This window comes from Myotis brandtii, unplaced genomic scaffold, assembly GCF_000412655.1.
Source record: "Myotis brandtii unplaced genomic scaffold, ASM41265v1 scaffold483, whole genome shotgun sequence".
NCBI classification, from domain to species: domain Eukaryota; kingdom Metazoa; phylum Chordata; class Mammalia; order Chiroptera; family Vespertilionidae; genus Myotis; species Myotis brandtii.
The window spans coordinates 1,585,062-1,598,485 of record NW_005368456.1 but is presented as its reverse complement, the minus strand read 5'-3'; the positions used below and the strand labels follow the sequence as shown (position 1 = coordinate 1,598,485).

Here is a 13,424-nt window from a genome sequence, read left to right as displayed (position 1 = left end):
AGGAAATAGGTGGAAAGGACTATTCAGCTACAAAATGTGCCATTTCTTATGGAAAAGGAAGAATGTCTCAGAGGGTGAAGCTGAGAAGCCAGAGGGCACAGCCAAGAGCCACAGAGAGCAGTGGACTGGGGACCCACTCTCAGGGAGCAGCACCGGGCTCTTATCCAGAACTGGTCCCTGGAGTCGGCAGCATGTGCTTGGCTGGATTTCAGATTACTATGGAGCAGTGACTGTGATATGCCTCCCATCCCTCCCGTTTTTCAGTGGGAATTCTTTGTGGTTATCCTGTGCTTGTTTCACCAAGACAAGAAGATATTTGGTTGGTGTAAGTGGATGGACGAGGAGAGACAAAAGAATTCCTTGGTGTGGAGTTCATGAAGACTTTGGGGGCTGGGAGCGGAGATAGATAGAGAGCGATTGAATGGGAGAGCGATTGAATGTTTAAGAATGTTTGAGTTAAGAACATATCTGCCTTGTTTGTTTGTTTCTCAAGAGAATGAGTTGATTGTGCCTTAATTTCAAATTTTTAAGTTTTTTGGATGTAACTCCTGATTGAGACTGAATCATGTGGGACCTCATCTTTATGAGTTCACCAGTTATTAGATGTTTGGGAAATTACTTCAACTTTGTGTTATAACTTGAATTGTATTCCCCAAAAAGGTATGTTCAAGTCCTAACCCTTGGTCTTGACTTGATCTTATGTGGAAATAGGTCTTTGCCCATGTAATTAAAATGACATCATACTGGATTAGGTTGGACCCTAATCCAATAACTGGTGTCCTTATAAGAAGAAGGAAACTTGAACACAGAGACTCATAGAGAGGGAAATAGTATAAAGACAGAGGCAGAGACTGGAGATACTCTGCCATACCCAGGGAATGTCAAGGAGTACCGAAGCTAGAAGGGGCAAGGATGATTCTTCCCTGGAGCCTTCGGAGGAAGCACAGCCCTGCCAACATCTTGATTTCAGACTTCTAGCCTCCAGAACGATGAGAGAATAAACTTCTATTGTGACAAGCCACCTCATTTATGGTAGTTTGTTACACCAGCCCTAGGAAACGAATACACTCTGAATACAGGTTTTCTAATCTGTAAAATAGTGAAAATGAGAGTATTTATATCACAGGAATGTTATAAACATAACATGAGTTAATATATGTAAAGCATTTAGAAGAGTGCCTGAAATACAGTCAGCACTCAATAAATCAGTGAGAAGAACAGGACCACTGAGATCCAGCTCACTGAAATGACACCTTTCAGACTCCCAGTTAAGTGGGGTATGGGTGATTTCACTCGGTTGAAGAATTAAGAGACTGGAACTGCCCCTGGATATGTTTTTGTTCTCAGGTTCCACTTCATTCCTAATCTCCCTGAAGCCATAGCACAGACTTCCCTTCTTATGAGGTCTCTAAGTCCAGGCTGCTAGAGCAGAAAGGGAACCTAGAGATCCCTCACAGCCCAACATTACCCTTGTCTTATGAGAGAGGACCAGAATGAGGGATCTCTAAAAGCTTCCATACTCAGGAGAACAGTATTAAGTCTAGAATTTCGTCACTGTCCTGTGTTTCAAAGAATTTTGCCAGATATGTGAATTTAGGCCAACGATTCAGTGACAGCCCTGGGACCAGGACTCCTGACTCACAGGTGAGTGCTCTGTACTTCTGACTCCTGAGGTCACCCCTACTGCAAGCCCATCACATCAGGGACTGCACCAAGAGTTACCAGCCTGATTTTGCTACTTTATCCAGTTGTTCAAATTATAGTTAAAGATGATGAAAAGGAGCAAATTAAAGGAGCAGACAGAAAAAAAAAAGATGTGTGTGCATGTGTGAGCGTGTACGTGTGTGTGTGTGTGTGTGTGTGTGTACTGTATTTCAGAAGCTCTTTTTCTTAATAGCTTCCTTTAAAAAAATATAACTTTATTGATTTCAGAAAGAAAATGAGAGAGAGTGAGAGATAGAAACATCAATGATGAGAGAGAATCACTGATACACTGCTTCTTGCAGGCCTCACACTGGGAATTGAGCCCACACCTAGGCGTGTGCCCTTGCTGGGAATTGAACCATGACCTCCTGATTCATAGGTCGATGCTCAACCACTGAGCCACACCGGCTGGGCTGTATTTCAGAAGCTCTTGAAAGCCATATAAGTCAAAATAGCATAGCTTGTGGGTCTAACATTCAAGACAGCCTCATTTGAGAAGGGCTGGAGGTTGGTGCTCCAGTGCTGGCCCAAGTCATGTGGCCATAATAATAATAATATCAACAACAGTAATAGCAGTAGTAATAGTCCCCTTGCTCTGTGTGAAACTTTCCAGTTGGCAGGATACTTTCACCTTGTTTATTTCATTTGCTTGTGATGGCAGTCTTGTGATGGATGCACTTCTGGTAGACACTCATTCTGGGCCCAGAGAGGTGATGTGAGTCCCCAAGGCCACATATCCTGGGAGCAGCAGACCTGAGACAAACTCCAGATGCCCTGTCTTCCGGCCCTGGTTCAGTCATTGGAATCAGAGAACCACAGAATATCAGAGATCAAAGGGCATTAAAGGCTATCGAGTCTATCTCTTTTCTTTCTTAGATGGGGAAACTGAGGCTCAAGGAAGTGAAGCAGCTGGTTCAAAGTCACATGGCCTGCTAATGGCAGAGCCAGGATCAGGGCTCACGTATACTGAGCATCCCAGCTCAGTGTTCTTATTTACTTGTTAGTCAGAGTGAAAACCTGCTAACAGAGCTGGGGGAGCCCCTAACAAGGTATTGTGTCAATGCACCACGTGCTGGCACAGTTAACACTGTGGGGGCCTGAGACACAGCTCCCTTACACTCATAGGTCCTTGGAGTCCAAGCTGCCTCCTGCAGCAAGGACTGCCCATTCTCAGGGAGGGCTCTGGACAGAAAAGGGGATGGTCTCCAAGCAGCATGAGCCTGGGAGAAGAAAAGAGCTGGCTGGGGAGGGGTGGCTGGGAGCCTGGGAAGCAGGCATCCTGCAGGTGGGAAACTGGCAGTGCCCACCAGCTCAATGGGAGTGGATTGGAAGTAGGGGGGATGGGTGGAGGGAGAGTCTGGGAATCCAGGCTGGGAAGGCGGGCCAGGAAGGATTTACACTCTTGTTGGCTCAGATGCCCCACCTGACCCCTTCAGTGACTTCAGGCCCATTCACATGCAAATCCCCAGGGGACTAGGAGGCTGCGCCCAGGGTTGAGGACAGGAAAATTGCTGGAGGACTGACTGCTAAAGACAAAGCCTCGCTGTGTTCTTCCTCAGCTGGGCTGCCTGGCTCAAGGTGCGTCACAGTCTGGACTTGAGTGAAAGTACTGATTAAGTAAGTGCTGAGTGGACAGAGGGGCCTGCCAGGGTCCAGTGTCACCTAGCAGTTCCAGGAATGTGTGAGCTGGTTTTGTCCTCTGCCACTGCCCAGGCCTCTGCCCCACCCTAGCCCAAATGCACCGCCTCAAATTTTCCCATGCAGAGAGCTGAAATAGGAACCAAACAGCCTGGGTTCTGGTCACTGCTCTGCCACTCACTCATGTGCCATTTTAACCTTCCTGGGCAATGGTGTGCGGGAGCCAGCTTGTACCAGCTTATAGGAGCCAACTGCCAACTTTTCAAGGTTTTTTGTGACCCTGTTGTTAAATACAGCCATCATGAAAAATCAAGTTTCATAAACTTACATATAAGTTATATATATCAAAAACAAATTATATAAAAACTCATCACCTACTAACTATTTTAGCATTTTACTATTATCTATGCTCTTGAGATATTATGTCTAGTATATGAGCGGTGAGTAGTGGGCTATTGTGCATCTCTTCTCCCCTCCCAACCCAGATCCAGCTGTGAATCATTTATGAGCACACCACTATGTTCAGGCTGAGTTTTCACAAACATACAAGGTGGACATTAGTTCTGTCCTCTAAGAGTCAAGAGGTCAAATAAAAAAACTGGCGTGAAAGCAGCTTGTCAAGTCTGCCACTGCCTGTCAGCATTTAGCAGGGACCTTATTTCCTAGCCCCCTGATGAGCAGCAGGCTCTCCTTCCCTGTCCCCAGCACCTCTCTCTTCATTTCCCATCCCTGTCCCTCTGCTCCAGCCACACTGCCATCCCTGCTGTTCTTCAAACACACCCAGCCTTTGCACTGGCTGTTCTCCCCAATGGGAATGCTTTTCCCAGAAAGCCACATGGCTAACTTTCTCAGCTTCTTCAAGTCTTTGCTCAGATGTCACCCCTTCAATGAGGACTAACCTGCCCAACATATTTCAATCATAACCTCCACCCTGGTTCACAGGGCCCCTTTTTACCCTGCTCTATTTCATTGCCTATCACCTTATGACTCACTATATAATGTACTTATGGATTATGTTCAATGTTTATTGTCTGTTTCCCCCAGTGCAATGTCAGTACCCTGTGGGCGGGGATTTTTGTCTGTTTTAATTACTGCTATACCCCAAGCTCTGGTAAATAGTAGGCATTCAAGAAATACATTTGTCAAATAAATGGACACGTCCTGTTCCCTAATTTTTCCTTTATGAATGAGCACACCAAAGTAAACTCAACTTCGCTTTTTACTGAGGTGTATCTGAGAGCTGCCTGTGTACACACCAGCACACAGATTTGCACACCAGGTATGCCCATACCTCGGGGCACACTCCCCTCAAACTCCCCCACACTTGAGCACATTCTCTGCCCCAGCACTGTGACCTTCCTTCTGCTTTCCATCACCCATAGCCTGTGCTGTTTGCACTTCCTGCATAAAATTCATGGTTTTTTCCCACACTTTTCTGAAGCTCATTTTCACCTCTGATTCTTCTGAATCAGCTAGAATTGGTGTTTGGGAGCTGGTACCTCTGTAGTGAAAAAATCGCACCAGGGAATACAATTAAAATTCACGAGAGACATTTATCCATTTCTCATTCTCTTTTCTTTCAGGATCCAAGGCCTCCTGTCCACAGAATTAGCAGAGCTACTGCAGTAGCTGGGGTCAGCCACAGTCTGAAGGTTGAGTAAACACAGAGCTCTGCACAGAAATTAGGGGCGGGGGTCAGAGCAGGGCCATAGAGGGACTCATCTCTCAGTTATGCAGCAGGGTGCAGACTGACCAATGAGGCCTGGGGAAGTGGGCGGTAGAGTGGGAGGTGCAGACCATCAGGACTGAAAGGGCTTGCAGAGGCCAGCAAGTCCAATTTTCTCGCTGGACAGATGGGGAAACTGTGGACCAAAGCAGAGAGGTGACTTGCCCAATGTCTCAGCAGAAGTCGGTGATTGATTTCTAGACCAGAGTCCTTTCCTTTATGCTCACCATCAGGAGACATATGCCTTTTTCTGTTCTGCCCCAGGACTGTGCTCACTGCTGGGAAAAACACGGACATGGGCCCTGAACTTATGAGGCTGATAGTCTAGTGGAATGACCTTGAGTTCACCGATAGAACTCGTGTACCACAAACAGATAAATTGAGCATTTCCCAGCTTTTGTAGCTCAGACTCCATTTCCAATTATTTTTTGTAAAATGTTTTTTCTCTCAAAATCAGGATAAAAGAGTTTTGTAACAAAATCTAGACAACACAGGATCCTCAAGGTCCTTTCGTTTTACTAAATTTTACTAAATTACCCTGATAGGCAGTGTTGCCTTAGAAAAAAAATGCATAGCCAGGAAGCATATCAAGGTCCCTACCAGGATAAAGTCTGTTCTGAGAGGAACTGAGTGAAGATAAAAATCATGACTTGGAAGTAAGAAGACCAGGAATTGACTTGGCCTTCTATGGAGTCTTGGACAAATCCATTTCAGTTTTTTTGTGTGCTTAGTTTTCTTTTCTTTAAATTAGGTATATTAATCCCTGCTCTTCCTATTCCATGAGAATAAAGTGAGGCAATAGTTTAGAATTTGCCATAAGTTTGTGTTGCTACAGGTAAACACTCATGAGAAATAGCCTCCTGCACTTGAACAGGTCTTTCAAAGTACCTTTCTATAAATTGCCTGACAAGAGCAAGGTCATGAATAGCCAACTAGTGGCAGAGATGAGAAAACTGGTATTTATTGAGCATCCACTGATACCAGCAGGCATTTTGTTACTCAGACCATTGCCATCATTACCACTGTAATAATATTCATTGAGCTAATCACAGATATCTAGGACATACACCATTAAAGCATTGATCTCATTTGGCATTCCCAGGAAGCCCATGAAATAGGCATTATTATTATTATCCACATTTTACAATAAGAGGTGGAGGCAGAGCCTGATCCCAGTTCTGACTGGTTCTAAAGCCTGATTTTTGAACCCTTGAGCATGACTGCCTTTTGCAGTGTTGATTCCACTTACAGCCATTATCTCATTTAAACCTTCCCACAACCTTTGAGAAAAGTACTGTATCATTATAAACTTGTTTTTCCTTTACTGATTACAAAACCAATGCTTAGAGAGATTGAGAAGCTTAGGGAAATGCACTATTGAACTCCTATTTACCTTACAAGACTTATCTCAAGCATTAACTATTTCCAAAGCCTTTCCTGAACACCCAGAAATGACCACTCCCCAACCTATATACTGCCTTATACCACATGTGTTAATTGCCTAGCTTTACTTTATTAATTATGTACTTATCTCATAAGAATTCCTTGAGGACAGGTACTCATCTTTGTGGACCCTGCTTTTAGTGCAGTGTTGAGTTTATGGAAAGTTTTCAATAAGATTCTTGGACTTCATTCCATAGATGGTGGGGAGACATTGAAAGATTTTGAGATGGCACAATCAAAGCAATGTTTTTCCTTTGGACACATATAGAGGGTGGACTGGATGAGGAGAGACTGACAGCTGGTAGACATTTAGGAGGCTATTGCAATAGGCTAGGTGAGAAGAATAAGAATTGGAACTAAGTGGCTAACAGTGGAAAGAATGGAAGAAAAGCTGAATACATCAAGGATATAGAGTTAACAGAGGAACAGTGGTGTTATATCACATGAGCATTTAACAGATGCCAATTGAGCTATTTGCACTCAATGAGTAAAAGAGAGAAGAGAATAAAAACTGCATGCAGGTTTTTATTGTCTACCTTTCCAATGAAACAGATGTCATGGAGTGAAATTGAAAATAGGATGTGTGCATATGCTGTCCCCTTGGTGGTTCTGGTTTCTAAGTACCTCCTTCAGTAACAACAGCTCCAGGGCTTCTTTCTAAGCACAAGTTGACCACTTCATCTGATGCTCAACCAAAAGAACTGTAATTTGTTGCATTTATGAGAAAAAAGTCCCTTCTGGATATACTGTAAGACAGTGCTCTAATATATTTAAGAGGTCGAGTAAGTTTGACTATGGACAATGTTTGCCTTACAGTGTACTTATATTACATTACACTTAAAAAAAACCCTGAGCATCTGTATATGGAACTCCACTGCCATTTAATTTTTTTAAAAGAAGAAAGAGACTGAAAATCTTGAAATATAAATTTTGGTCCCAGTGTGACCTTGGCCAATAAATTGCCCTTCCCTAGGCTTTTATCATAATGATGATAGAATTGAACTATGATTTTTGAAGTCTTAGCTACATATATATGAGGGTTACATTGGCCTTAGAGACCATCTTGTTCAAGTCCCTATATATCAGTGACCCCGTATAGAAGTAGTCACTTGCCCATGGTTTACCTAGTTAGAAGAGAAAGACCACAAGAATCCAGGCCTACCGACTCTCTGGCCAGCATCTGTGCTCTGACCTCACCTGCAACATTAACCAGCTGTGATTTGTATGCCTCATCTGTGCACTGCAGTAATCCACACATTGCAGACACATTCCAAGGAAGCAGATGCTGTTGTGCAGATGTGCACGCATTTTGAAGACCAAGGACTGCGAGGAATCAGGTCGGAGAGAGGAATTTTCTAAAATGGGGGCATCTGGACTGCAGCCTTGGGGGTCCTGGTCTTCTGTAAGCTACTGATATGCAGTGTCAGCAGTGTGGTCATATCACCCTGATGGATCAGGGTGGGAAGGGTGGTCTGTGGGTTTGGGCTGTGCTGAAAAGGGTTCTTGTGAACTGGAGGGTTCTTTAAACCCACTACAAAGTCTACCAAGGCAATTTAGTCACAGAGTGATAAAGCCTCAAAACAGGGCATATTATATGAGCATTTAACATCTCTGGATAGAAATCATCAAATGGAAATCAGTGATATTTAAAAAAGACAGCAGTGGCATGATATGTTTACAAGTTTTCTTTAAATGACATGTCACTAAGGCATCCCCAGCAGACTGTAGGCTCTTAATGGAGTGCTTATGGGCATGGAACCTTGAGAAGTGGCCATCGTAACATATCATTACTGGTTTCTGGCATTATTCTAACCAGAAAATTAAGGGTTTGGTGGGCTTATCTGGAAAATTCTGGCAAGGAGGATTAGGATTAGAATTCTGGAATTTAAGGGACTTTAGTGAACATCTCATCTCACCTCTTTATGGACCAGATGAAAAAAACAGAATTTTGGAGAGAATGTTGACTTATCCAGGAGTGGTGTGGTATGCTCATACTCATGCAGATGGAAAGCGAAGAGCCTCCCTCTCATTAAGTAGCCAGGAAAGACACATATTCTGGGGTCGAAGGTGGTAGGGCAATTAGAAAAAGTGAATGGGTTTCAACTATATGTAGAAGGCTTTTGGGTTTGGGAGTTCAGAGGCCAGAGTACTAGTCTTGTCCCTGAATTATGAGCTCCAGTCACCTCTTCTGTCCAACAGGAACATAAGCAACAGTCAAATTATAATTCCCGAAAGGTGTGACCTTCAGGGTGACCAAGGAGGATGAGTGAGCAGAGTGAGCTTCAGAGCCACCTTCACTCTGAGCAGCCCCACTTCTGTTTTCTCTATTGGCTGACTAGAAGATTTCTTAGAAGAAAACGTTCATTGGGACATAATATTTGAAAAACAACAAATATTGTGTGGGACTAGATGAGTATGCAGAGGGCCTCAGCAGCCTGATATTCTGTGAGTTCTTGACTCCAGGAGAGGAACTGTGCAAGGCATGTGTGGCCAAGGGCACAGGACCTATCTCCATATGAGCACCAGTTGTCAGCTGACCAGGGCACAGTGTCCTGCAAAGGAAGGCCTGCTCAGGCCTCATGGCTGCTGGAGCCACTGCAGGGAGGCTAATGCTGGTGCTGGTTGGCATTCTAGAAGGGAGTCAGCTGGACAAGCTCAAGTAAAGAAATGCGTCTTGCCCTCTCTGCCCAAGGTGTTAATTCCTTCCTCCAAAGATTTTGGCAAAATGTGTCTGGGGCAGAGCTACAAGAACTGCAGGGCACTTCAGGTAGGCAGCTCAGTTTCTGCATTGTCTCAAGCAGACTGATCTTTGGTTATAAGTCTGATTTTGGAGCAAAGTGAGTATTACAAGATTTTCTTGTCCACTCCCAATCATTTGGAAATTAATGGCAGATACGAGACTAGAACAGGCATTTCCTGAAACCCAGGCAAGAACTTAAGATTATGCTCTCCTTCCAGAAGGTTTAGTTCCATCTCCTTGGGCTTTCAGAAAGGTGTTTCACCTGCCTGGATGGAAATCATTAATCAATTTCCAACATATTCTTCAGCCAGAAAGGTCAAGCTTTGGGTAGAAATGTATTCCAGTGTCCTTAATTCAGTGTCAGAAAGGTCTTCAGATTCTATTGTTGCCCTTGAACAGTACCTTGTCATTTTTTTCCCACTATAAAACGCAGCTGATGTCAGCTCCTTAATCTCCTTTGCCAGGAGACTGAATTTATTTGGGGCAAAGGAATAAGTTAAATCCTCTATTGTGTGTTTGTCATCTTCATAAAGGAGCCCTAACAAGGTCAAACCTGGCATCTGTCTGAATAAGAGGAAAACTTGTGAGAAATGATTGCTCAATGCATATGAACTGAGAGAGAGTCAATTCTAGGGGTAGGGGGGGGGGGATAATGAAAATAAGCTATTGTTGCAGCTAAAGAAAAAAAAATCTGTAAATTTATGGTCGTGAGGCTTCAGCTACCAATAAAATCAAGTGTTCTCACTGAGAAAATTTCTAGATGGTTGACATGTTTGAAAGTAGAGGAAAGAAGCAGTTAGGAAGTTCACATCTAGCCTTGTCTGAATCTATGGAGTGTACTGTCTTATTTAGCCAATGTTTGGTCACCTTCTTTCTGGTGAAGTCCACATATTCAAGACTAACTTGGTTTTATGACCAGTATTTGTTGGGGAATTGGGCTGGGGGATTCTGCTAACCTAATGTCCCTACCCATAATCTATCTTCTCTTAGGGTTTGGTTCTGGCAGAGGCTAGATTATATCCTAAAGGACATAATTGTCCAGTTTGTCAGAAATTTCAATTTAGGATGATGCATGCTGAGGGTCTTGGTGAACAACCCCTGCCTGAGAGGTTGGCTCCACTTGTCAGCCTCTCATTGTCATTACTCTTTTCCATCTTGTGCAGTGGCTATTTTCTGGGCTCATCTTTCTTTGAAAGGGGCCAGATCTTTTGTATCCCTAAATTCTCATAGTCCCTAGCACAAAACATTCAAAGAGGGGCAGCATTCCTTAGAGCAATCGTTTTCAAATGAGGAGATTTTGCCTCTCTGGGGGTATTGGCAAGATCTGGAGACACTTTTGGTGCTCACAACTCAAGAGGGAAGTGCTATTGGCATCTAGTGAGTAGAAGCCAGGGATGTTGTTAAAAATTGTATAATTCTCAAAACAGCTTTCCTCAACAACAAATGATCTGGCTCAAAATGTCAATAGTGTGGAAATTTAGAAACTTTGCCATGGAGTACCAATTTGGAAGCTTTTTAAGTCACAAAACCCTTGTTGCAAGTAATATTTTTTGATGCAGACCCAACATAAATGATAAGCAACATCCAGCAATTAAAATGAGTTTAAGCAGGGTAGGAGTTCACAGCCCCACTTACCAGGCTTCCTCTGGCTATAGTGGCTTTGTAACCCCCTGCAGTATCCTGGGGCTCAGTGGATCACAGCTTGTATAGTCAAAAAAGCATGGGAATGACAGTCACAAGACATGGGTTTAGATCCTTGTTTTGCCACTTTCTAGCTATACAACTTTGGGTGAGTTGCTTTACCTTCTTGAATTTTTTCTTGGCCTGTTAACTGGGATAGTAGTACCTGCCTCATAGGATTGTTTTAAAGGTTGAATAAGATTATAAGTGTAAAAGCACCTTGCAAACTCACTACTTCATTGTTGATCAAACATTTTGGCTAATACAAGGCTAACTCTTGTTGAAATATTGGCTGTGGAGAAATGAGTCTATAATAATCCTAACAATATGCAAAGTCTGCTCTAGAGTTGTTTGATGAGAACCTCTTCCAGGAAGTCAGAGAAAGTTTAGAAAGCAGGTTCTCATCTTTTCAAATCAGACACAACCTTAATAAACTCAATCTCTCAGAAGTACTCCAATCATATTTTTTTTCATTTAAATGAAAGAAAGAAAGAAAGAAAGAAAGAAAGAAAGAAAGAAAGAAAGAAAGAAAGGAAGGAAGAAAGAAAGAAAGAAAGAAAGGAAGGGAGAAAGTTCTCCAACCTTTCTTAGCCTCACTTTTAAAGAACAGCTTCCCATCCATGGTCTTGTTTATGGGCTCTCTCTAAATTCCAGGGAATATTGTGTTGATTATTTCTGCCCCTCATCCATGTGTTTTTTCTTTACATTCCCCTCTGATAGTGACCCCCACCCTTGCCTATACCTTTTGCTGATTAAAATACAAACTCCTTAGCATCACATTCAAGGCCCCTCAGAATCTCTCCCCAATCTAACCTTCCAATCTCACCTCCTACTGTCTGCTACTGGATGTCCTACACTCCTCAAAACACCTGATCATTACTTAGGGAACTAGGCAATGCTTTCTAGTGCCTCAGATTTTGACACACTTACAGATGTGTTTCAGTCTGATTAATGCTTATGCTGGGGTCCCACCCCTTTTCTGCTTTTGTGAATTAAAAGTGACCTTGGAGTAGAGGCTAATGAAAACATTAAAGACTTTGAGAACAGAAATAAAAAGAGGAAGCAGTGTTTGGCTGAGTTACACTTTGCCAGCCTCAGTTTTCCTCTTGGTCCTTTCTCGGTTTATGTACTCAGCCTGCACCTAGCATGCCACTCACACCTTCATTCATCATGTTGTAACCTTTTGTGTCTCCCTCACTGGACTGCCAGCATGGGAGTAAGCACAGCATCTAATTCATCTAGGCTTCCCTAACTCCCAGCAGATTCCCCGATAGACATCCTGGCCCAGTTAGGGAATATCAGGGGTCTCACCTTCACAAAGTCATATTCACAAAGATAGGAGGATTCCAAGTTGAAGTGCATGAAGTAAAGCTTGATCCGAAATCCTTCTGGAACAGTGATATTCCAAGTCACTCTCGAATCACTCGGGTAGGAGTCTGGATAGCCAGGCGACTGAATCTGGCCAAACATATTGTTAAGCTCCACAGTGTGGGCCAAAGCCTTCCACAAGGAGAAGCACAAAGCATGATAAAGAGGGAGCCACCTAAAAGACAAAAATGGATTACCTTACATTCACGGACACAGTTCCTCACCATTTAACTAAGTCAGCAGCCCAGAGATCAAGTTCTCAGCATATCTCGGCCACTGACTTCTGCCTTTACTCCTCCCCTGTGGGCCTTGCTTACCCAGTCTAGAATACAGAAAATGGTAACTCAGTGATTTCTAAAGTTTCTGTCAGTTGTGCTCTTTTGAAGATTTGATAATACTATTAAACTTTCCCAGCAAATACCACATTTGGGACTCTGACACATATCATTTTTCTGTTGAAAATGTAAATTTCATAATCAGGTAAAAGTTATCATTTCTTCAGCTCAACTTCATTTAAGAATTATAACCCCTTTTGTTTTCTAAAAAGTAATAGTAACATAGTAATCTTGGAATGAGATTTGTACTCAATGATGCAGTACCTTACACAGATTTAACAAAATTAATCAAGGTATGCAAATTTTTGAATTAAGAAAGACTCAGTAAAACAAAATTTTTCCCTCTTGGTAAGTGTTCTTATAAAATGATCAAAACCCTACAATTTATTTCCAGCTGTAGGAATAAAAAAGAATGAACTATTAAAAGAATTGGATAAAGGGCAAGGAAAACTCAATAAAACTTACAGAACACACCCAATGTGACTGATGCAATAGAGGCAGATTGTTCAAGGCTCGTCAAAGCCCTAATTGTCAATATAGACCATACCAAGCATCTAATAGATTGACCCCTCTCCTACCCAAGCAAGACCCAAGGACCTTGAATTCAAACATCCCAAACCTGGCTCATCAACTTTTCCCAAGGTCAGTTGATGTAAACATTCAAACATCCCAAACCTGGCTCATCAACTTTTCCCATAAGTACTATTTATTCTGCTTCCCAAGGTCAGTTGATGTAAATGTTCTTATATGAAATACTGGAGGCCTGAACAAAATAATTCATGCATGGGGA

The 13,424-nt window shown here is 42.8% G+C and overlaps 1 protein-coding gene across 3 annotated transcripts in view; it reads right to left on the bottom strand.

Moving 5' to 3' along the window:
• Positions 1-13,424, bottom strand: part of MASP1 (mannan-binding lectin serine peptidase 1 (C4/C2 activating component of Ra-reactive factor)) — a 63,789-nt gene that overhangs the window by 44,987 nt on the left and 5,378 nt on the right. For all 3 annotated transcript variants that reach the window (XM_005876273.2, XM_005876272.2, XM_005876274.2), the window contains exon 2: positions 12,243-12,474. In XM_005876273.2, coding sequence (XP_005876335.1) covers positions 12,243-12,474 — 232 coding nt within the window. The remainder of the gene's footprint in view (positions 1-12,242; positions 12,475-13,424) is intronic.